At 38.3% G+C, this 26366-nt stretch overlaps 1 protein-coding gene across 1 annotated transcript in view; it reads left to right on the top strand.

Moving 5' to 3' along the window:
* Nucleotides 1–26366, top strand: part of PARD3B (par-3 family cell polarity regulator beta) — a 1186757-nt gene that overhangs the window by 731876 nt on the left and 428515 nt on the right. Inside the window, exon 15 of the mRNA XM_055396969.2 lies at nucleotides 7105–7220. Within this exon, the coding sequence (XP_055252944.2) occupies nucleotides 7105–7220 (116 nt within the window). The remainder of the gene's footprint in view (nucleotides 1–7104; nucleotides 7221–26366) is intronic.

Here is a 26366-nt window from a genome sequence, read left to right as displayed (position 1 = left end):
GTTAATGGAATCTAAAAATTAAAGCAACAGCATATGTAATCTAAACTATTGAAAACAATGCCCAATATTATATTCATTCTGTAATAGAAACAAAAAAATCAATAATGTTTAGACTTACACAAGCATGAGAAAGAGAGATTTACTAAGCATACACACCATTTGACTAGTAGAATTCATAGATTTTGTTCTTCTGATGAGTTTTAAAAATCATTAACTTGTCCCTTTGCTATTTTCTATATTTACTATGGCTATTAAAAACTGGATATTTATTCCATTGTTGCCCCATGATAATCCTGTGAGATTTTTTTCATTTATCTTGCAGCAAGGCTGGTGTCATCATTATTACGGTTTTTATTACAATCTGCTAAAAATAATACAATACAAGAGTATAGCTACTTCCATTAGCCAAAAGCTTACCTATATTTAGCTATCTCCTATTCCTACATTTTTAAAGTCAAATATCTTACTCAAATACAATTTCTTGAACTAGACTGATAATCATAATAATGTTCTAAATCAATATCTCTGTGGGTTTCTTGAGCAAAAATCTGGACATATTTGATTTTGCTTGTTTATTTCCATTGCCTGCCTTTAGTCTGAATCAAAAATGACAGTTTGGTAGCATTAAAAAGTCCCCTGTTGAAAATAATTTCACTCACCCTACCTTACTGTTTATCCAGGGTATATGCACAAAACTGCTAGAACAGTGCAGAGATAAATCAGATATAAACCTGTGATGGTATATTTATAATAAATATTTATTTGGTCTTAATCCCATTTCTGGCACTGACCCCTAAAAACCTTGAAATTTCCTAAGTATTGAGAGTGATAAAGGTGTCTTATGTAAATGAAGTGGCTTTTGGAAGCATCCAAGGAAGGAAACTGGTTGCCAGTGGAGCCAATCTTGTGCTTAGAGGGTTGGAACTTCAGTCCCATCTAGAGAAATGGGCCTTGAATCAGTTGACCATGGCCAATGATTTAATTGGTCTTGCCTTTGTAATGGGGCTTCCCAGGTGGCACTCGTGGTAAGAAACATACCTCCCACTGCAGGAGACCTAAGAGACAAGGGTTCAATCTCTGGATCAGGAAGATGCCCTGGAGAAGGAAATATCAACCCACTCCAGTATTCTTGCCTGGAGAATCCCATGGACAGAGGAGCCTGGCGGACTGTGGTTCATAGGGTTGCAAAGAGTCGGACACGACTAAAGCGACCTAGCGTGCAGGCATGCCTGTTTTATGAAACCTCCATAAAATCCCAGAATGACAGGGTTTGGAGACCTTCTGAGTTGGTAAATATGTGGAGACATGAGGAGAGGGGTGCATTTAGAGCACAGAAGCTTGGAGCCCCTTCCCTCACACAGCTCTACAAGAGGCAGTTCCTGAGTTGTATCCTTAAACAATAAACCAGTGAGCTAGGAAGTAGCATGTTTCTCTGAGTTTTGTAAGCCACTCTCAAATACTGATCAAACCCATGGATAGAAAGGGAAGAGGTAGGATGGGCAGTTCAGGTTCAGTTCAGTTCAGTCGCTTGGGAGAGAGGGAAAATGCAGTGTGTTCAATGTGGCGAAAACATATAGTATCTGGGAAAGAAGTTATGGCAAGGGCATGGCCAGCCATTCTCCGTGAGCACCATGCTTCTCCAGAGAGCAGTGGAGAAGCATTGAAGGGTTTGAAGGCAGGAGGTGACAATATCGCAATATGTGAGTACAGTTGTGGAGGATAAATGGATAAGGGAAGCCATAGACGGGGATACTAGTCTGAAATCACCAGCAAGAGAAGAGCGAGGCTTGAAGAAAAGGAGGAACAGCATAGCTGGAGAAGGAGGGACAGAGTCAAAGAGATTTTTGAAATGGAATGAACAAATCTAAAGTTTTGAATCACTCAATCTCTCTCCCCCTCCCCCTCTCCCTCCCCCTACCCCCCTGGGATTCTGTGACCTGCACCATCCTACAAGCTGCTGTGTTGCCTAGGTGACCAGCAGCCACGGGGATTTGGATGTGTGAAACTTAGAGTGAAGGAAGCCTTGGAAGGGAGCCAGGAGGGTTCAGCAAATGAGGCTGTCCTATCTTTAAAAAAAAAGAAAAAAGGTCAAAGCCCTCTGAAAGGGAAAAGCAGTGCTTTAAGGGATGGAACCAGTTTTATAAAACAGAAAACTACTAATTCGCAAGGAGTGAAAAACAAATTTCATCAGGCTAAATTTATGCCTGTACTCTGAACCAAAATGAAATCAGGAATTTAAGTAAGTTATTTGCAGTGATATGGGCTTCCCAGGTGGCACTAGCAGTAAAGAACTCACCTGCCAGTGCAGGAGACGTAAGAGATGTGGGTTCAATCCCTGGGTTGGGAAGATTCCCTGGAGGAGGGCATGGCAACCCACATCAATAATTATTTGACAAAAATTCAGAATGTGTCTAAATTTAAAACATACGTGTGTGTGTGTATAATAGTATGTATGTACATATATATGAAAGAAATATATTATCTACCATGATGTCTCAGAAAGATTAAGCAAATCAACAGCAGACGGAATATATTGAATGTGATTAGCTATTCAGACAGCACTTGGTTATTCCCTATGTCACAGTGTCTCTCCCTCTTGGTTCTCTCTCAGTTCTGTCTCTTCTTCTGTCTCTCTTCCCATACACGTGACGTACGTCTACTCTCACTCGTAGTAACCAAACATTGAAGATAATCCATGGCCACCTGAGACTTTAGACATAATTATTTGGCATGCCCTTCTAAACCTTCCCCTGCCTTTTTATTTCAGATAGTTCTCCTTGAACATTCATGGCAGGTCTTATATGTCTTTCACATTCCTGGTTTGTCACCATGTTCAGGACACTGGCATATGTTTCATGCTACCCTTATTTATTCATTATGCAGCATCGTCTGACATTGACTATCATTTCTGTTTGATAGATTCCCTGGTTGTTCATGCTGAAAACACAGTCTTTATCTAGGATATGCCTTTGGCCTGCTGTCAACTTGCATCTTCCACTGCAGCCCACTCAGCCATGAGCACATGCTAACTGCTTTCAAAATTAAAATATGTCATATTTTATAGTTAATCATTGTGTCCCTGTCTCACACCAAAAAATTCCAACATGTAGCATAAAATTACAAACTGTTTTACTAGTCTAATGTTATTTTACTAGTCTAAGTTATATTCCCATTAGTCAATTCAATACTGCACACATTCAAGTACAAGTTCATATTAGCTCTAACCCTACTGTGTCTAATATTACACCTCCTTCCTTCCTTAAATATATGCCAATCTGATGTCAGCCTAATTTCCATTTTGTACCATGGCAAGAGAGGTCCTTTTATTGAAGGCTTTCAAAGAGTATACTTGTCCATGTTCAAAACAATGGTAACAGAGGTATATATCATCGTGACTAATGTAATGGACATATCCAGGTTTGCCTATGTTTATATACCTATATATATATATATATATATATACACACATGCACATATATGTGAATATATGTTTCATTCATATGTACAAATAGTTTTTTATGTCTTTGATCATCTTTGATGGTATCTCTGCATCTGTACAAAAAATTCATTTTATTTAGACTGATCCTCACTTGATGTTACTATATCGCTGTCTTGTTTTTTCAATGGAGATGGGGTTAATTGTTTCCCAAGAGTTTGGGGAAATTTGAGTTCTTATTCTTAATGTGACAAATAATGCCTAGTTTGGTAAAGCATTCTAAAACAGTAAAGTGAATTAACCAAAACATTACACAGTTGGGTAGATTCCCATAGTCTGCCTTGAGCAGAGCACTTTAAATGCAGTGTGATTTCTTTTAATGAGGAATATTCATGTTGTTCTAAATTTCCTCCCAAAAGGTTTTCATTATAACATGTGGCATATGTCTTGATTAACCCTTTAATTTTCTTCTATTTCACAACTTCTATGCACCACTCTGTTGAAAAAAAAAAAGAACTAACCTAAAATGCAAGCTGCATAAGAGTGTGTGTGAAACTGTACCAAGAGGTAAAGGACTGAGTTCTATGGATGCAGGATTAGCAACAACCTGCATCCCAGGCTGGCCCCCATTTTAGCCAAAGATCTTGCAGCTCTGGGAAAAGTTTAAGTAGCCACAAGCTGGTCCTGACTTCACCAGTGGCCCACTGTTGTGACCTTGGAATATCAGTCTCCTCTTTCAGCCTCAGTGTCTTACCTACAAGATGAAGAGTTAGATGAGGTGACTTTAGTGACTTCCAACTCTTCGATTCTCGTCTCTCTGACACTAAAACCATATCATCACAAGAGATCAAAGGATGAAAAACTAAGTGCAAATAAAGTGCTTCCAAAACATGAAGGCTCAAAGGAAAGCTCATATTCACCATGGCATCTCAGAATTCTTCTTTAAAGTGAACTAACACAATTAAAATATTCTATTATGCCAGGCCAGTCAGTAGCACTAGTGGATCAGGATTTATGTTTACAGTTAACATATTTTGCCACCATCACTAGATACCCCATCTAATATGTTTGACATATTCTTGGCTGAGAATGTAGCCAGACACCAAGAAAGAAGCCAAAGCAGGCAGGCGCGGGGAGAAGAAGAAAAGAAAAGCTTTCATAATTCTAAAGAGTAGCTTTAAACTTCTTGAGCAGTTTTCATGAAAAATATATAGTTGTCTCTCGGTATCCATGAGGAATTTGTTCCAGGACTCCCAGGGGTACTAAAATCTGCAGGTGCTCAAGTCCCTGGTATTAAATGGTGTACTGTTTGTATACAGCATCCTCCTATATGCTTCAAAGCACTTAATACAATGTAGATGCTATGTAAATAGTTGTCAGAGCATGGGAAATTCAAGTTTTGCTTTTTGAAACTTTCCAGAATTTTTTCTTTTCTGAATATTGTTGGTCCCAGGTTGGATGATCCTTAAATGCCATGCTGAGGATATGGAGGATAGACTGCGTAATTTTTTTGCTGAAGAGTGCCTTAGACCCTCATTCAAAGACCAGGCTAAGCTACAGAAACAAAGGAAAGGATTAAAGTTTATTTTTGTAAGCTTTTGTTGAGCTCTTACTGTATGTTAGGCACTATTGTCAGTATTTAACATATCATCGTTTATTTCACCCTTACAACAACTTTATTAAGTAAATTATATTACTGTCCACTTTTTAAAAAGATTCTTTTCAGTTATGGTTGGCTACAGGCTATTGAATATAGTTTCCTGTGCTATATACACTGTCCATTTTATGCACCCACCCTTGGCATCTCACTCCCAAGTCCATGGCCCTAAACCATATTGTGTGTATGTGTGTGTTAGTTGTCACTAGTGTCTGACTCTTTGCGACCCCATGAACTGTAGCCTACCAGTCTCCTCTGTCCATGGAATTCTCCAGGCAGGAATAATGGAGTGGGTTGGCATGTCCTTCTCCAGGGGATCTTCCTGACCCAGGTATAGAACTTGGGTCTCCCACATTGCAGGCAGATTCTTGACCATCTAAGCCACCAGGGAAGTCCATAAATCTTATACCACATTCCTTCTAAATAGGAGAGAAGGGCTTTTAGTCACAAGCCCACAGAAAGTCTGACAAAAACAGAGAAGCCAAAAAAAGAAAAGCAAACTACAAAAAAACTTAAGTAACTTGAAAAGCAAAAACTTACAGTCATTTGAAAAGCCAAAGCAGGTCTATTTATTTATCTGCTTATTTCCTAAATGCTCCTGCCATACTTACTCTGCCCCAGACCCTACTCTCCTTATTTTACAAATTGTTTGTAAAATAATTGTAACTCATTTTATCTGTTATTAGAGATAGTTACCCATGGGAGATAAGGAGTGTAATTATACCCATTTTATGCACACAAATTAAATGGAAGCACAGAGAGATTCAGTAACTTGCCTGGGTCCCACAGCTAGTAAGGAGCAGAGCCAGGATTTAAAACTGAGCAGACCTGCTCTGTACTTTGTGCTTTTGAATGATCTGCTGTATTACACTACATTACAATAGCAGAGGCTCAATCATTCAGCAGTATTATTATTGCTGCAAGGCAGTATTAAATAATGCATGACTAATAAGTTGCAAGAAAGATTGAACCTCTTTTGATATATTTGGTTAAGAAATTGAGATTCCCCAGTACATTTTAAGGTTCTCATTCATAGTGGTTGAGTTTTTTAGTTGTTATTTTATTCTTTACAGTGTCAAATCCCAACTGTTTGAAAAAATTCAAACTTAGTCCTTTCTGATTCACCAAGAAGACTTCATTTTATTTTTTTCCTGTATTTAAGATTAAAGTTGTGTTGAAATGAGCTGCCATATTTACTTTCTAAATATATGTACCAAGGGAGAAAGGGCTCTAAGTTAATGTATGAAAAGTATATAAGCATAAATTATTTCTAGATCAAGAAATGAGGTATTGTCTGTAATTCCCTTATATAATCCCCTCCATTCTCAAGCAAATAAATAAAATATTCAGCAGAAATGAAATTATTTGAGATTGAATACAAGTACTAGTAAGTCTATAACGGGCATTTGATGTATCATGTGTCTAAATTGTCAGCTGTACTTTTCCTGTTATTTCCTATTGGTATTATTGATGAGCAGACTAGTTGGTCAGCATTAACATTACTTTTAGAAAATAGACCTAAATGAAATAGAAAACCAAACTACCACAGCCATTAGTCATTCAACAGGATGGTTTTCTCGAAAGGATACAGCCCTTTCACTTGTTTTTTTAAAGGAAGAGCGTGCTTAGCCCACAGAGCTCTCTTAACCTACATTTAAGCTCTGCTAATATCTAGTAACATCCTTTGAAGCACTAGTGGTTCCCAGGTTCACTTTACCCACTTAAAGTTATATATTGTACAGCAGGATCCCAATTAGCAGAAATCAGTGAAGAGGAAAACATGATATTAGCCAGAGTATATTATTTAAATTGCAGAATATGATAAAATGCAGGAAAACAGAGTTGCTACATCTCATAAGAGATACCTGAGGTTCACCAACTGGTTGAAAATGCCTGGTTGGGAGCTACAGAGGGAGTGATGAAGAGCTCTGTTCAAAATGAGAACTGCTGCCTTTAATTTTTTTTTTTTTTCATTCTAAACCTAAATGTGGCGTATGGCTTCTTTCTGCAGCTCTGGGGTGGACTCAGCAGTATATTTTCCAGATCAGCATATCAACTTTAGATCTGTGACACCAGCCAGGCAGCCTGAATCAATGAATCTGAAAGCCTCAAAGAGCATGGACCTCGGTAAGTGAGGGTGAGGTGACATCCAGGTCAGCTGTCTAGCCTCAGCCCATCTGTCTTCCTGAATGTCCTGCCTTTGTTTCTTCAACTCCAACCTTAGGGGGCAAGGTCTGCTGAAGCATGGAAGAAGGGATAGTAGTCATCCTATCTTTCTGTCTCCTACCACACATTTAATCCTAATTACTCCTTTTTAAAAGAGAGATAAATGACATTTTTATAAAGTGGGCCATATAGGTCAGAAAAGTAGGAGTATTCCTTCTGGAAGATCTGAAAGCCTAAGCGTCTTTAACTCACCTGCCTTTGCGTCTGTACATTCACGTCTGCAGGTACCCTTCCATTTCTCATGTACATCCATGTTGTGGGGCGGGGCCTGGGAAGATCATGAAGTTCAATGAATCCTCTCCCACGGAGTATCCCATCTCTGTGTGCAATATTTGGGGATGGTGGCAGTGAAGAAACTCTCTCTCTTTAAATGCCCATCTTCAAATCTGTCCCTGGGTTTGCCAGATTGAGGGTATCTAAGAACCCAGTTTCATGCCCAGACAACCTCAGTGAGGTTCTGAGTCCTACAGAGAATATCTGGGTTAGTGTTGGTTGCCAGGGCAATCAAGAATTGCTGAAAACTGTATTCTCCAGGCTCTAGAATGTGAGACCTTGGAAGATATCTCAGACACCCAAGCACATCGCTGCCCTCCCATGGGCCCTTAGAGAGAGAATGATTAGAATAGGATGCTAGTGCAAAATAAACTCTCAGCAACGCATTCACTGATTTCTGAGTGCTCAGAGACCAAGCCCTGCCAATTTTTGTTTTTCCTGAGTCACATTACATATTTCATTAGTAGCACCAAGAAAATAGAATAATCAAAACCGCGTGTTCCATGAAACAATCTGATAAATAGTGCTTATCTGTTACTCATTTACAAGAGTTCAGAAAAATGTTCAGTGATGATGAAACAAGAAAAATTGATTCTGTTTTCTATAAATTAACTAGATCACTAGGATACATTTGCTCTAATCACCTATAGCAAGAGACTGATAGAAACCTTAATAAGGAAGCTGTCTTGAGCACTGGTACAAAAGGGGTATTTTCTCTCAAGTGTGAACCCCTGACAGACCAAAGGAATAATGCGTGACAGTGACATAGGTTATTACTAATTATGAAAGGAGCAATTTGTTTTTATAGAGTGCTTGATAAATATTTCCTGTTCTGTCTTCCCAATTTCTCTATAAAGAAGATGAATAGATAAAAGCTGCTCTTAATTTGGGATAAGAAATATATTACTGTTTTCCTCACTTAGTTTAAAAAAAAAAAGGCCAGCAGTACGGTTTTTAAAAGTCTCTGCAAAAGAAAAAGAAGTAGCAGCCATTTATTAAAAAAAAAGGTATCAGATCTATAAAAATAAAACCTAAACCATGTCCAGAAACTGTATTTCTGTTTAATTTTTTGTTACTGAAAACTTTGTTTTTAAATAGTTTTCTCTTTTAGATTGAAACAACCCTTGCAAAATATGAACAGTTAGCAGTCACCCATTGAATTTTAGTGTACTTACACCGTACATGACAATAATGTTTGTTCAATTTTACATAGTAGAGCAAAGGTCATGAATTATTTTCTTCAGGACACGGGTATCAAATTAAAGGCATTGACTTAAATGCACTATACAGCACAAGTGGCAAACTATGCTATGAAAACATTTTTAAACTAATTATGAAAGTTTGGTCCCTTCCAGGAAATGCCAAATCAAAGCTAACAGTCTCTCAGAGAGCTCTGAGGTCAATATTCTAGGCCATTCTGAACCCCTATTCCCAGAACAATTGAGTGAGCTCAATAAATATGTGATTTTTCTCAATAAATAAACTTAGATGATACGAGAAAGGTAAACATTTGGTAGTGCTTTCCTTGTTTGATTAGATGAAAAAGATACCGTAAATAGTTTAGCTTTCTATATATAGCACTGGGCCAATGTAAAGAATTAATGTATTTGCTAAAAAGGTTGGTGACTGTACTTAGAGGAATAATCCTCCGAGCAGGGTCAAGATCCATTCTTCATTTTTTTTTTAAATCGAGGTATTTAGGCTGAATAGCAAATTAGTGCTATTTGATTATCTTTGACCTAGAAAAACAGCAATTTTATATGATTCAAAATAGAAGAAGATAAACCTCCTACTTATTGCATAATTTATGTTGAATATTCCTCCTTTTGAAAATCTTTAAACTTCTTCAAAGACTAATAGACCTCATTGGTACCTTCCTTGTTTTTGTTTATTTCATTTTTGCTACTGAGTCTAAGCTAGTTTTTTAATTTGCATATTATGTTCACATTATTTTAAAGGTGAATGAGTTCCATTTATTTATTTTCACTTATGTTTTTAAAGACAGTTCTTAATTGTGAAAAATAAAACCACCACATTCCCATCTCCTTCTTTTATTCACAAGATACAAAAACATTTTAAAATACTTTGCTATCTGTTTACCATCCATCTGTGTTCAAACATCTCTGTCACACATTGTGTTTCTTTATACTAATTGTATAGTGTTATGCTATATGAGGGACTCTTATTTTTCCCTTTTTGATTAAATTTGGGCTTAATTTAGAATTGGGATTTTTGGCTTGGGTGAGCGAGCTTGGTCCATGTGAGTTTCTTATTCTGTGATTTGTTTATTCATATTATTTGCCAAAAATGTTTGCATTTAATTTTTTTCATCTTTTAGAATATCATTATATGTGTTGTAAATAACTTTTTGCAATCTATTATTCGTATTCTTAGTTTGATCATGGTATCCTTTACTATAAAAGATGTTTTAGTCTTATTGTCAGATAATTTCATCTTTTCCTTCATGACTGTTTGGTTTTACTTATATCATTTATTTTCTTGTACTTTTAAAGGCTTGGGTCTTTTAATGTTTAGCCATAATATGCTTTTATTCATAATATGTGAAGTGGGAAAAATTTTCTCTATGTGAATAGGCAAGTTATTCATAACGTTTATTGAGTTTTGCGTTCTCCTCCCATTAATTCAGAATGTAATCATGTTGAATACTGAATTCCCTTTCATCCATAGGATGATTTCTAAGTGCTTTTCTACTGATGTATTGGTCTGTTCCATGCCAGTGTCATCCTGTTTCAGTTGTCATCCTGTTTCAGTTGTCATCCTATTACATTGTATTTTGATAACTCACAGAGCAAGCTTCCCTCTGTTTTCTCTTCTTTTGTAAAATTACTTTGGCTCTTCATATGCTTTATTCTCCTACAAACCCTAGATCAACTCATCGAAAAGTTAAACGGGAATGCTTCTGTTGTGTTTGTGTGCCCATTAATTATGAAGTTTGCTATTGGTTCCTGATAGAAATGTTTATATCAGTTTAAATGTATCTTTGTATTCCTAGCTTCTTGAAAAGTTCTGTATTTGCTTACTTTGTTTAATCAGGAATGGATATTGAATTTTATTAAGTGATTTTAAGGATCTATACAGGATGATTGTGTATAGTTCTTTATTACTATAGTGAGTTATAATGATAGATTTCCCAATATTAAATCTTTGGTTTTTCTGAATGACTCTACATTTTTCTCTGCCTTTGAAGAAGGTAGAAATGAGTAGCACGTTTTATCTATGTGATCTAAAATGTAGGGGTAAAACCCTGATTATAGTTTTATTCAGTGCCATTGAGGCCATTCTGCCTCAGTATTTGTGGATACTTTTGCTGGCATGCATGTGGCCACATTTAAGTCAGATCAGAAATGATTCAAATGATGAATAAAAGGAATTTATTTTTAAGTAATTAGTTGTAACGATGCTTATTCAAAGGGGTTAGGGTGTCATTTTCTGGGTTTTCCAGAAAATCAATCTTTTCCTACTAATTGTAGACTTTCCTCTATTTATTTAAATTACCAGAATTACTGTGTTCAGTCTGGATCCCTTTAATTTGTTCATAATTGAGCTTGTGTGGGTGTTGAGTTGGAAGCTCTCAGGAGCTGAATAACACAGCTGCCTCTTTGGCCTTTGGCATAGGGTTTTCCCCCAAAGAGCTGCCCTCATTGGCAGTGTGCCAGAGAGTCATATTCAAAGACTTTTTGATGAAGTACAAACATCTTTCACATCCAGGCCTGGTGTTTTATGACCCTGTAATAGTACTGAAGAATTAGTCTAAATTATTCAAGGAATGGCCCTTCAGTATTTTGGTCCACTCCCTGACCTACTCTACAGCCCCATTCAAAGTTAAGTTTAAAATGCTATTTCCCACAAGATTTTCTTTATCCTGAGCATTTTCTCTCCTGTTTCAAATTGGCCTCCTCCTCCCATTTCAGAAGGGTGTTCTGTAACACAGTAAGAGGAAGGCTGAGGGCAGTGCAGATGGAAGATACTGACCAGCTGTCCTGCCTCTGTTCAATGAGAGGAAATGAGCTTCAAGTGATGCATGAGGCATTCAAATGAAATTTTAGGAAGTTTCCTGACAATGAAGGTTGTTAACATTCCATGTCTCACAGTCTCTTAAAACAGTGCAAGTGTCTTGAATGACTGTCCCTAAAGTCCAGACGATAGATAAATCGGCTGATTTTCTTTCAAGATCTGTGATTCCGCAATTTAATTTTCTGTTAGTTGCTTGCTGGAAATTTGTACCAAGGTAGAAGTATTGGTAGACATTCACAGTCAAACTAAATTCTTAATCGACTGATTTCTCAAATCAACAAAAGATTTGGGTCAACTTTTTAATATAAGCCTTGCATACACATCAGACATTCCTCTCAGAGAACAGTCAGGTATCTCTAATATCCAATGGAAAAGGGGCATGCAAAAAGTTAATTAAACCCATTCCACTGTTCTAATACTTTCTTTTTAATTTTTTTTGTACAGTAAAGAACTTTCATATTCATTCAAGACAAAAATCCTAAACATTGAATATATAGAAGAATTTTTATAAAACTACACTCTGAACACTGAGGCTGATTTATCAATTAATATATATCATATAATACCATATGATATTTTGACATTTTTAATATATTTTTATTTATATCCATGGATCTTCTTTATTGTCCATCAATAAGTGATACCTCTGAATTTGGTGAAAGCTGAATTGAGTACCACTATTTAAAATATAACTTTGACTTATTGAAAACAACAACAACAACCTGGTTGGTAAAGAAAAATTAATGGTAATACTAAAAGAATCTACTGTCTCTACTAGATGAGAAAGAGCTCAAGGACATAATCAGATATATTCCCTAAGCTTTAGGAAGTCGAAATGAAGGAATTACAGAGAATATTTGCTCATTCATTGCACAAATGTTTCTTGAGCACCTGCTGTGTGCCAGGAAGTGGATTAAATACTGAGGATTTGGCAGTGAGAAAAATGGAACTTGGTGTGGTCACCTACATGAAAACCCTAACAAGAAAAGAAAACTCAAGAGTGAAGATTCCCAGAAAGAAGTACTGACATGATGATGATAACTTATCTCAGGGAGAAGAAATGGGAGAGGCACCTGAAGCACTCACATGGCTGCTCTAAGAGCTAACTGAAAGCCTTGGCCAGGCAGAGAAGAGAAAAGTGAAAAAGCGAAAGTTACTCAGTTGTGTCTGACTCTTTGTGACCTCATGGAATGTATAGTCAATGGAATTCTCTAGGCCAGAATACTGGAGTGGTAGCCTTTCCCTTCTCCAGGGGATCTTCCCAACCCAGGGATCGAACCCAGGTCTCCCACATTGCAGGCAGATTCTTTACCAGCTGAGCCACAAGGGAAGCCCATAGAAGAGAAAGAGAGAAGCAAATGGTGTGAAAAAAAAAAGTGACAACAGTCTTAAAAGAAGCGGTGTAGAAAGAGCTAAACAGCTGCACACAATGAAGCTTGCAAAACCTTTAGGACTTAGTCAAGCTATTTTTAGAACACGAAAAAGAAAGTGTGGTAGCCCATTGTTTAGAACAGGTAACAGCTGTCAGGTGGAAAGCAGAACTACCCAGTTCCTGTGTTAATTTTATCTTCATGCACACAGAGAATGATGTTCAAACATGGCTGCCAGCACGCAGAAGTCTGGATGGTTTGCATCCCTGTGCACTAAGGGGATTGCGATTATAAAGCCACCATCTCTTATCATTAGAAATGAAGAGTGGGCCTCACACTGGAGGGCAGGAAGCAAATTACCAATTTTCGACAAATATGATGAATTCCAGAAACAACTGGTGAAACTACTGATCTCAATGCTAATTCTCGGAGGGTTTATCTTTGTAAAACAAAAAGAAAAAAAAAAAAGAAGTGGCCATTCGCCACCTGCATAAGAGTCTCTGAAGCAACTGGCGTCTCCTTTCCATTTTGATGAGATTTCTAGATTGATAGTTAAATCATGAAAATAGTATAACTACAGTTTATATTGATTTTAGTAAAGGTATTTCCATTTGTTTTTTGATTGAGACTTTTACCAAATTACACACTAAGGTAATATCATTAGGATGCCCTCTTCCCAAAATGTGCTAATTAAGGCTCAATGTCACTCTGAAAGGAATTAAATAAAGTATACTATATGACTCTGTACTTGGCCCTTCTTGTTATTTTCTAACAACAAAATTTGGTGAAGATTGGGTAGATATAACTTGGATGAAAACATGAAAGGCATTCTTACCAAATTGTTAATAAATGTTGTCTGAGAGAATTAGGTAATATGTTAGATTGACAAAATTAGCATTCAAGTGATTTATATAGAATTGAAGAAGATGGAATTTATCTAATAATGGTTAATTAATTCAATAGGCATTATTGAATTCTTTCTATGTGCCAGGCAATAGCTAGGTGAAGACGACCTAGTCTCTACTCTTATGGTGTTGCCATTCTTGTTGGGTAAATAGATGATAAAGTTCAGTTCAGTTCAGTTCAGTCGCTCAGTCGTGTCCGACTCTCCGCGACCCCATGAATCACAGCATGCCAGGCCTCCCTGTCCATCACCAACTCCCGGAATACACTCAAACTCATGTCCACAGAGTCGGTGATGCCATCCAGCCATCTCATCCTCTGTCATCCCCTTCTCCTCCCGCCCCCAACCTTTCCCAGCATCAGAGTCTTTTCCAGTGAGTCAACTCGTCCCATGAGGTGGCCAAAGTATTGCAGTTTCAGCTTTAGCATCAGTCCCTCCAATGAACATCCAGGATTGATCTCCTTTAGAATGGACTGGTTGGATCTCCTTGCAGTATAAGGGACTCTCAAGAGTCTTCTCCAACACCACAGTTCAAAAGCATCGATTCTTCGGCGATCAGCCTTCTTCACAGTCCAACTCTCACATCCATACATGACCACGGGAAAAACCATAGCCTTGACTAGACGGACCTTGGTTGGCAAAGTAATGTCTCTGCTTTTTAATATACTATCAAGGTTGGTCATAACTTTCCTTCCAAGGAGCAAGCGTCTCTTAATTTCATGGCTGCAGTCAGCATCTGCAGTGATTTTGGAGCCCCCAAAAATAAAGTCTGACACTGTTTCCACTGTTTTTCCATCTATTTCCCATGAAGTGATGGGACCAGATGCCATGATCTTTGTTTTCTGAATGTTGAGCTTCAAGCCAACCTTTTCACTCTCCTCTTTCACTTTCATCCAGAGGCTTTTGAGTTCCTCTTCACTTTCTGCCATAAGGGTAGTGTCATCTGCATATCTGAGGTTATTGATATTTCTCCCAGCAATCTTGATTCCAGCTTGTGCTTCTTCCAGCCCAGCATTCCTCATGAGGTACTCTGCATATAAGTTAAATAAGCAGGGTGACAATATACAACCTTGACGTACTCCTTTTCCTATTTGGAACCAGTCTGTTGTTCCATGTCCAGTTATAACTGTTGCTTCCTGACCTGCATACAGGTTTCTCAAGAGGCAGGTCAGGTGGTCTGGGATTCCCATCTCTTTCAGAATAGAGTTGCATAGCAGTAAATAATAAAATTTCAGATAGAGATGATTTCTCTGAAGCCAAATTCAGGTACTCATGAAGACTGAGGAGAGAGAAGCCTATTTTAGACACAGTGGTGAAAGATAAAGGCAATGTCCTGAAGTTGGATTAAAAGAAATCAGCTGTACAAGTATAGAGTTTAGGAGACCTGGGATAATAGCAGTTACTGAAGATGTTTCTGGATTTTAGCTCTTCACGGACATGACCACCTCCAAAGCTCGTTCCATGTTATCAGGTCAAGGACAATAGCAGATCCACTATACACTGGCTTGGCCATAACCCACCTAGAGGGCTGTATTTAATTCTGGCAACAATATTTTAATAAAGACAAAAACAGTGTAGAACGCATCCAGATACTGATGAGAGGCCTCAAAACCATGTCTGATGAAAAATAGTTGAGAGAAATAAATATACTTTGCCTGAAAGGTAGGTGACTTAAGAGACATATGAGAAGTCTCCTTAAGATATTTTCGTGGCTAACATTAAAAAAATTCAAATCTCTTTAAAATTTGAATCTGCATCCGAAATGTATCAAGCAATGATAGCAACAATCAGAAGATACATCAAATTTACAAGCTTTAAAATATAGAAAGCTAATAATGATGGAAAAATAATTCTTCTTTGTGGCATGTTTCGTATGCAAGGAAAGAGTAGATATTTAAATTGAAACAACTCATAAAGACTGAGAAGCATAATTCATCAGGAAAATGGAAAAGCAGTCACTATGTATTTTTCATTTTTAGATAAAAGATTGTTTTTCTTTCTTTTAAATTCAGTTCAGTCGGTCAGTCATGTCCAACTCTTTGGGACCCCATAAATTGCAGCATACCAGGCCTCCCTGTCCATCACCAGCTCCCAGAGTTCACTCAAACTCATGTCCATCGAGTCGGTGATGCCATCCAGCCATCTCATTCTCTGTCGTCCCCTTCTCCTCCTGCCCCCAATCCCTCCCAGCATCAGGGTCTTTTCTAATGAGTCAACACTTCGCATGAGGTGGCCAAAGTATTGGAGTTTCAGATTTAGCATCTGTCCTTCCAATGGAACACCCAAGACTGATCTCCTTTAGAATGGACTGGATGGATCTCCTTGCAGTCCAAGGGACTCTCAAGAGTCTTCTCCAACACCACAATTCAAAAGCATCAATTCTTTGATGATCAGCTTTCTTCACAGTCCAACTCTCACATCCATACATGACCACTGAAAAACAATAGCCTTGACTAGACGGACCTTGGTTGGCAAAATAATATCTCTGCTTTTTAATATGCTATCTAGGTTGGTCATAACATTCCTTCCAAGGAGTAGGTGAAGGTGAAGTCACTCAGTCGTGTCCGACTCTTTGTGATCCCATGGCCATGGGATTCTCCAGGCAGGAATACTGGAGTGGGTTGCCATTTCCTTCTCCATCCAAGGAGTAAGCGTCGTTTAATTTCATGGCTACAATCACCATCTGCAGTGATTTTGGAGCCCCAAAAAATAAAGTCTGTCACTGTTTCCACTGTTTCCCCATCTATTTGCTGTGAAGTGATGGGACCAGATGCCATGATCTTAGTTTTCTGAATGTTGAGCTTTAAGCCAACGTTTTCACTCTCCTCTTTCACTTTCATCAAGAGGCTTTTTAGTTCCTCTTCACTTTCTGCCATAAGGGTGGTGTCATCTGCATATCTGAGGTTATTGATATTTCTCCTGGAAATCTTGATTCCAGCTTGTGCTTCCTCCAGCCCAGGGTTTCTCATGATGTACTCTGCATATAAGTTAAATAAGCAAGGTGACAATATACAACCTTGACGTACTCCTTTTCCTATTTGGAACCAGTCTGTTGTTCCATGGCCAGGTCTAACTGTTGTTTCCTAAACTGCACACAGGTTTCTCAAGAGGCAGGTCAGGTGGTCTGGGATTCCCATCTCTTTCAGAATGTTCCACAGTTTGTTGTGATTCACACAGTCAAAGGCTTTGGCATAGTCAATGAAGCAGAAATAGATGTTTTTCTGGAACTCTCTTGCTTTTTCCATGATCCAGCAGATGTTGGCAATTTGATCTCTGGTTCTTCTCCCTTTTCTAAAATCAGTTTGAATATCTGGAAGTTCACAGTTCACGTATTGCTGAAGCCTGGCTTGGAGAATTTTGAGCATGACTTTACTAGCGTGTGAGATGATTGCAGTTGTGTGGTAGTTTGAGCATTCTTTGGCATTGCCTTTCTTTGGGATTGGAAAGAAGACTGACCTTTTCCAGTCCTGTGGCCACTGCTGAGTTTTCCCAATTTGCTGGCATATTGAGTGCAGCACTTTCACAGCATCATCTTTCAAGATTTGAAATAGCTCAACTAGAATTCCATCACCTCCACTAGCTTTGTTCATAGTGATGCTTTCTAAGGCCCACTTGACTTCACATTCCAGGATGTCTGGCTCTAGGTGAGTGATCACACCATCGTGATTATCTTGTTCATGAAGATCTTTTTTGTACAGTTCTTCTGTTATTCTTGCCACCTCTTCTTAATATCTTCTGCTTCTGTTAGGTCCATACCATTTCTGTCCTTTATTGAGCCCATCTTTGCATGAAATGTTCCCTTGGTATCTCTAATTTTCGTGAAGAGATCTCTAGTCTTTCCCATTCTATTGTTTTCCTCTATTTCTTTGCATTGATCGCTGAGGAAGGTTTATCTCTCCTTGCTATTCTTTGGAACTCTGCATTCAGATGCTTATATCTTTCCTTTTCTCCTTCGCTTTTCACTTCTCTTCCTTTCACAGCTATTTGTAAGGCCTCCCCAGACAGCCATTTTGCTTTTTTGCATTTCTTTTCCATGGGGATCGTCTTGCTTCTTGTCTCCTGTACAGTGTCATGAACCTCTGTCCATAGTTCATCAGGCACTCTATCAGATCTAGTCCATTAAATCTATTTCTCACTTTCACTGTATAATCATAAGGGATTATAAAGATTATGATCATAAGGATTTCTTGCCTTGAGAACCCCATGAACAGTATGAAAAGGCAAAATGATAGGATACTGAAAGAGGAACTTCCCAGGTCGGTAGGTGCCCAATATGCTACTGGAGATCAGTGGAGAAATAACTCCAGAAAGAATGAAGGGATGGAGCCAAAGCAAAAACAATACCCAGTTGTGGATGTGACTGATGATAGCAGCAAGGTCCCATGCTGTAAAAAGCAATATTGCATAGGAACCTGGAATATTAGGTCCGTGAATCAAGGCAAATTGGAAGTGGTCAAACAGGAGATGGCAAGAGTGAACGTCGACATTCTAGGAGTCAGTGAACTAAAATGGACTGGAATGGGTGAATTTAACTCAGATGACCATTATATCTACTACTGTGGGCAGGAATCCCTTAGAAGAAATGGAGTAGCCATCATGGTCAACAAGAGTCCAAAATGCAGTACTTGGATGCAATCTCAAAAATGACAGAATGATCTCTGTTCATTTCCAAGGCAAACTATTCATTATCACAGTAATCCAAGCCTATGCCCCAAGAGGTAACGCTGAAGAAGCCAAAGTTGAACGGTTCTATGAAGACCTACAAGACCTTTTAGAACTAACACCCAAAAAAGATGTCCTTTTCATTATAGGGGACTGGAATGCAAAAGTAGGAAGTCAAGAAACACCTGGAGTAACAGGCAAATTTGGCCTTGGAGCACGGAATGAAGCAGGGCAAAGGCTAATAGAGTTTTCCAAGAGAACCCACTGGTCATAGCAAACACCCTCTTCCAACAACACAAGAGAAGACTCTACACATGAACATCACCAGATGGTCAACACCGAAATCAGACTGATTATATTCCTTGCAGCCAAAGATGGAGAAGCTGTATACAGTTAGCAAAAACAAGACCAGGAGCTGACTGTGGCTCAGACCATATACTCCTTATTGCCAAATTAACACTTAAATTGAAGAAAGTAGGGAAAACCACTAGACCATTCAGATATGTTTTAAGTTAGTCTACCTTGATATGTTTATATAATTAAAGTAACCACACAGGTTATAACTGAAGTAGGGTGATTAGATGAAAACAAGCTAAATGAGTTTAGAGAAATTATGTATCAGGACTCAGGCTGAATTCTTCTCTGATGAAAAAAGAGAAATCAGTAAAACTTTGAATAATTGACCTTTTACATCCAAAGACAGGCCTCTTACAAAACATTAAGGAAAACCAACATTTATTGACTAAAACACGTAAGTAAATTTTAGACAGTTGCACATTTAAAACTGAAAATATATTATGGAATAGTATAAATATTAACTAAATTATAGTGATATCAATTTTCTTTTCCTTTAATTTAACTAGATCATTACATTGGATGCAGCAGAATAATGCAGAGTCTGTTTAAAATTAATTAGAAAAACTATTGCAATTGAAAGTAAAGCTACAAAAATGCTTCTCTCTGTAAAGGACCTTTTTTCTTGCCCTGTACTTCCATAGATAGCTCTTCTTAAATTGAAATGCAGTTAATTTACAATGTTGTACTAGTTTCAACTGTACAGCAGAGTAATCCAGTTATATATAGATACATATATATTCTTTTTCAGATTCTTTTTCATATGGATTCTTTTTTCCTGCCTTTTAAATTTATGGTTCCTAAGAAATGTGTTTTCAAGAACTGCATTTTCAAGAGAAATTTGATTTCATGTTCATTATTACTATTAACTGGAAAAGGATGCCTTTTGTGTAGAAATTATATGTATATACTTCTTTGTATGTTGTAGGCTTGTCTGGGAGTTGTGGCACTTTCCACAACTTTCCATTCTCATACTCTGTCTGATGAATGAATGCTGGTGAATGCCTTAAACACAGTTGGTCTCATTTACCCTTTATTGAATGAATAAGGGGCACAACTCTCTCATAACTCCCTATCTGGGAAGGAAAACCAGCCTTTAAAGCAAGGACCATCCATTTTATATAAAAACAGTTAACATAGTGCCTAGAAAAGGAGACATCCAGTGATGTTATTAGTCATAGCAGCAGTCACGGAGAGGGTAATGTTGGTAATGGGATTAGAGGTGAGCCTCTTCATCTTCTATACATATTTTTTGTAATTGGTGACTCACTTCAGCTGTCAGTCAATTCTCCTCAAGTCACTATTGTGAAATATGGCAGGAAAGGTTGTGTATAATCTTGTATGTAGATTCTTAGTTCAATCTTTGAATCACACATGGTTTCAATTATTACCGTGGCTTTTCACTAAGATTAGGTTTTCTTAAACTGGAGAAGGAAATGGCAACCCACTCCAGTGTTCTTGCCTGGAGAATCCCAGGGACGGGGGAGCCTGGTGGGCTGCTGTCTATGGGGTCACACAGAGTCGGACACGACTGAAGTGACTTAGCAGCAGCAGCAAGCTGGGGTATTGTGTCATAGCGTATATAGATAGAATAAAATTTTAGTGTCAGAAAGAGAAACCCATGGCTCTGTTTTCCCACAAGAAATATGAAGAAAACTATAAAATTTGTAAATGTTTCTAAATGAACCTTAACCAATGACGTTAGGCCAGTAACAAACCCATGTAGATCGTTCTTACATTCAGTTCAGTTCAGTTCAGTTCAGTCGCTCAGTCGTGTCCGACTCTCCGCGACCCCCTGAATCACAGCACGCCAGGCCTCCCTGTCCATCACCAACTCCAGGAGTTCACCCAAACTCATGTCCACAGAGTCGGCGATGCCATCCAGCCATCTGATCCTCTGTCATCCCCTTCTCCTCCCGCCCCCAACCTTTCCCAGCATCAGAGTCTTTTCCAGTGAGTCAACTCGTCGCATGAGGTGGCCAAAGTATTGCAGTACATTAGACTGTATATTTAGGCATTATTTATGCTCTGATGGGAAATCCTGATCATAGAAACTGCCTCGTCCTTTAGAGCTGAAATATTCTGTATGTATGTGAAAGTCATTCAGTTGTGTCCAATTCGTTGCAAACCCATGGACTTTTCCAGGCAAAAATACTAGAATGGGTTGCCATTTCCTTCTCTAGGGGATCTTCCAAACCCAGGGATCGAACCCAAGTCTCCTGCATTGCGGGTAGATCCTTTACTAACTGAGCCATAAGGGAAGCCCAAGAATACCAGAGTGGGTAGCCTATTGCTTCACCAGGGGTCTTTCTGACCCAGGAATTGAACTGGAGTCTCCTGCATTGCAGGCCAATTCTTTACCAGCTGAACTTCCAGGGATGATAGCTACCTTCAAAAGGTAGCCACCTTCCTACCATAAATGAGAAAACTGAAGTGTTCATGCTAAGTCACTTTAGTCACATCCAACTCTTTGTGACCCTATGGACTGTAGCCCACCAGGCTCCTCTGTCCATGGGATTTTTCAGGCAAGAAACTGGAATGGGTTGCCATTCCCTTCTCTAGGGGACCTTCCCGACCCAGGAATCGAACCCAGGCCTCTTATGTTTCCTGCATTAGCAGATGGATTCTTTACCTCTAGCACCTTCTGGGCCAATCTTAAAAACTGGATTAGTACATGAAGTACTTTCTTCTTTATATTTTGCACCTCAGTTGAGGCTCTACATCTCAGATACTAAGCATTTTTAATAAGGCCAAATATAAACCTTCTTTCCCACTTGCTTTTGTTTTCTAAACCATTCAGTTCAGTTCAGTTCAGTCTCTCAGTCATGTCCGACTCTTTGCGAGCCCATGAATCACAGCACGCCAGGCCTCCCTGTCCATCACCAACTCCCGGAGTTCACTCAAACTCACCTCCATCAAGTCAGTGATGCCATCCAGCCATCTCATTCTCTGTCATCCCCTTCTCCTCCTGCCCCTAATCCCTCCCAGCTTCAGAGTCTTTTTCAGTGAGTCAACTCTTCGCATGAGGTAAGCTTCAGCTTCAGCATCAATCCTTCCACCCAGGACTGATCTCCTTTAGAATGGACTGGTTGGATCTCCTTGCAGTCCAAGTGTTCACAGTTAAATGAAATTCGGTGTTCATTTTTAAAAGAACTTTTGTACTAATATAAGAGCATCTTCATAAAATATGAAGCCAAGGAAGCTATTCAAGGCTAAACGAAATACTTAAATTTTCTTTGCAAATATTGACCATTTTAGTTTTGAGGTGAGAGTTCCATTATCCAAAAATATATACCAATATATAACTAAATATAGCATAATAAAATATATGATATAATAAGTACATGTTAATGAAGTTCAGCAATTTTATAGTTGTCTCTTCCAAATGGTATTATATTTAGATAAATGTAATATTCATAATATCTATAAGGATAAATAGTTTTATTGGCAATACTTTATACTGTAGGAAGGTATAGTTATCTCATTTTTAAGTCCAGAAGTTTCAGTTTGTTCTTTAAAAAGTGAAACTTCTTTGGTCTTGCTTATTTCTTTTCTTATACATACATATTCATATTTTTATATTTCAGTTTTTCCCTAAAGTAATTGTACTCAGCATATGCTTTCAAATGTGGGTCCTGTAAGAATAATCTAGCTTAAATATTATTCTCTGTGTCTTTGCTTCTATATCTTTTAATTTTAAAGCTTGCTTTTGAATAAATGTAGCCTGATTTATTTGCCTAATATTGTTTCATTTGGTCACGAGTTGTTTCTAATTTTTTGCTCTTATAAATGGCAATGCATTGACCCTACCACTGCATAAACCTTTGTTCAGTTTAGTTTAGTTGCTCAGTCGTGTCCGACTCTCCGCGACCCCATCAACTATTGTAAGCAATCATAATTGTTTTATCATTGTAAATTTTGATATGTATAATCCTTTGGCCAAATTTGTATAAAGATTTAAGGTATTTTGGTATATGTGACCAGCTACCCTCCAGAAGAAATTTCACTCTTCCCAGCTGTACATGAAAGAATCTGAATATCATCATTTTTATTTCATTTTGCCAATTTTGTAGTCTCAACAGGAGTATTTTTATTTTAATTTTAAAATTACCACTGTGGCTAAACATTTTTCATATATTTATTTATTGGATATTTTCTATTGTGACTCATCTGAGCATTTCCTCTGTAAGGCTGAAAATTTCTGAATTAAATATCACTTTTTGGAAGTAAAATGTTATTCTACATTAAAGGTCAAATCTCAACTCTTGCTTGAGGCAGGAAATAGATATTTTGCTTTTGCTTCCTTAAAGCTAAGAATGTTTCCCGCTCCAGGTTCAGTTCAGTCGCTTAGTCGTGTCCGACTCTTTGCGACCCCATGAACCACAGCACGCCAGGCCTCCCTGTCCATCACCAACTCCCGGAGTTCACTCAAACCCATGTCCATTGAGTCGGTGATGCCATCCAGCCATCTCATTCTCTGTCGTCCCCGTCTCCTCCTACCCCCAATCCCTCCCAGCATCAGAGTCTTTTCCAGTGAGTCAACTCGTCGCATGAGGTGGCCAAAGTATTGCAGTTTCAGCTTTAGCATCAGTCCTTCCAATGAACACCCAGGATTGATCTCCTCTAGAATGGACTGGTTGGATCTCCTTGCAGTCCAAGGGACTCTCAAGAGTCTTCTCCAGCACCACAGTTCAAAAGCATCAATTCTTTGGCGATCAGCTTTCTTCACAGTCCCACTCTCACATCCATACATGACCACGGGAAAAACCATAGCCTTGACTAGACCGACCTTGATTGGCAAAGTAATGTCTCTCCTTTTTAATATGCTATCTAGGCTGGTCATAACTTTCCTTCCAAGGAGCAAGCGTCTTTTAATTTCATGGCTGCAATCGGCATCCACAGTAATTTTGGAGCCCAAAAAAATAAAGTCTGACACTGTTTCCACTGTTTCCCCATCTATTTCCCATGAAGTGATGGGACCAGATGCCATGATCTTCATTTTCTGAATGCTGAGCTTCAAGCCAACCTTTTCACTCTCCTCTTTCATTTTCATCAAGAAACTTTTTAGTTCCTCTTCACTTTCTGCCATAAGGGTGGTGTCATCTGCATATCTGAGGTTATTGATATTTCTCCCAGCAATCTTGATTCCAGCTTGTGCTTCTTCCAGCCCAGCGTTTCTCATGATGTACTCTGCATAGAAGTTAAATAAGCAGGGTGACAATATACAACCTTGACGTACTCCTTTTCCTATTTGGAACCAGTCTGTTGTTCCATGTCCAGTTATAACTGTTGCTTCCTGACCTGCATACAGGTTTCTCAAGAGGCAGGTCAGGTGGTCTGGTATTCCCATCTCTTTCAGAATGTTCCACAGTTTATTGTGAAAAGTACATATTAATTACTGCATGTGTATCTTTCATTGAATGATTAGAAAATATATAGATAAACATGAATCAGAGGCAGAGTCAGAACTTGGATTTATTTATGAAAAGAACTTCTTAATCTAGGGTTTGTCAGTTAATCTTATTAAAATAATTTATTTTTAGCTCTTCACTGGAACACTAAAACTACTATACTTGTATATTGTACCTTTGGATGCTTTATAAATCATTAGTACAAGGGTTGTGTCACCAGAAATACCTATTGTGTTTTTATAAGACGGAGAAGTTATCCAGTGCTTGAAAATATAATTTCAGTCCCATGAAAAATTTATCCATCTATCTCTTCCTTCCTTCAACAAATATTTATCAAGTGCTTTCTCTGCGCCACGTACTGTTCTAAATAATTGAGACTTATCAATGACAACAGATAACAGTATCTTATTTCTGTAGATTACCCTTAGAGAAAATAGTCTCATGAACAAAGTTTGAGAGATTAAGGATATAAACAGTAATAATAAGTGATCATGGGCTTCCCACGTGGCACTAATGGTAAAGAACCTATCTGCCAATGCAGGAGACTTAAGAGACATGGGTTTGATCCCTGGGTCAGGAAGATACCCTGGAGGAGGGCATGACAACCCACTTCAGTATTTTGCCTGAACAATCCCATGGACAGAGGAGCGTGGAGGGCTACACCCTGTAGGGTTGCAAAAAGTCAGACATGATTGAAGAAACTTAGCATTCAAACATGATAAGTGAATATACACCAGAAAGATACACAGTATAAAAACATAGACATCTGCAAACTGTGGACAGAAGGAACATGACTGGAAAGGCTAATGTTCCATCCCCACTTGGTTTCTAGTGTTCATAAGAAAAGGTTACTAGGAGCTCTACCCAATGAAAGTATTAAAGCAAAAATTGAAATAGAGATCAAATTGGAAATTGGCTAATCATGAGTGATGATTTCAAGCGAGCTGAGAATAGTTAATCTACTCTCTGCTGATCGAAGGACTGACTGACATAATCCCCAAGCACATCAGAATTGTCCTGAAAGAACTGTGAAACCTGCAAAGGTTCCAGCTGATGGGTTAAAAGTAGAACAAGAGTATATCGAGGAATTGAAAAACATTTAGCCCTTTTTCTAAATTTGGAAAGAAATATAGTAACATCCAAATTGAGTGAAAAATTAGTTACAGCAAAGATTTCCTATTTCCCCCTTTCATATATCAGTAGATTTCAGGTAAATAATCTTAGTGTTTTCTGTTTTTCTTCCCCCTCTAGAGGAAAATCTTTAGTGGAAAGGTCCTCAAACTATAGACAAATAATGAAGCCATATTAAAGATTAAAGAATATGTTTGTCAATATAAAAATAAATGAAACATAAAATTCAATTGAAACTGGATAGGTTAAATGTCTTAGTAGTGACTTGAATGATATATTAAAGAATGGTCAAACAGGTTTAGAAAATTCTGAGTTAAGCAGCTTTCTAAAATACACAATTGTTCACAACTTAATGTGATAGATACACATTGCTGGGCACTGAAGGGTCCCAAGTCTTCCCTGGTAACTCAGATGGTAAAGATGTGCCTGCAATGTGGGAGACTCGGATTTGATTCCTGGGTTGGGAAGATCCCCTGGATAAGGGAATGGCAACCCATTCCAGTGTTCTTGCCTGGGGAATTCCATGGACAGAGGAGCCTGGAGAGCTACAGTCCACTGGGTCACAAAGAATCGGACGTGACTGAGTGACTAACACACACACACACACACATGCACGTGTGCGTCTTTAAGATTTAATAATATGCAGCATCTTTCAAACTCATTTGATCACAGAAACCTTGAGTACAGGCCATCTCACAGGACTAGATCTCTGACTAATGTTCTTTGGCAGAAGAGATGTGTTTGTGAGGTTGAAAGGTGATGTGCAAGACCCAGAGTAGGGTGAGGAAAGAAAGAACTGCCAACAAGCCGGGACATGTGATCAGTGCTGTGAAGCAGTATGCAATCTAGGAGAGAATCTCCAGGGTAGAGAAGTGTCTTCAGTCACTAAGCAATCAGGAATTAACTG

The sequence above is a fragment of the Moschus berezovskii genome, chromosome 2 (genome assembly GCF_049115385.1).
Source record: "Moschus berezovskii isolate FMDL1 chromosome 2, NW_MosBer_1.0, whole genome shotgun sequence".
NCBI classification, from domain to species: Eukaryota; Metazoa; Chordata; class Mammalia; order Artiodactyla; family Moschidae; genus Moschus; species Moschus berezovskii.
This window is presented reverse-complemented; position numbering and strand designations above follow the sequence as displayed.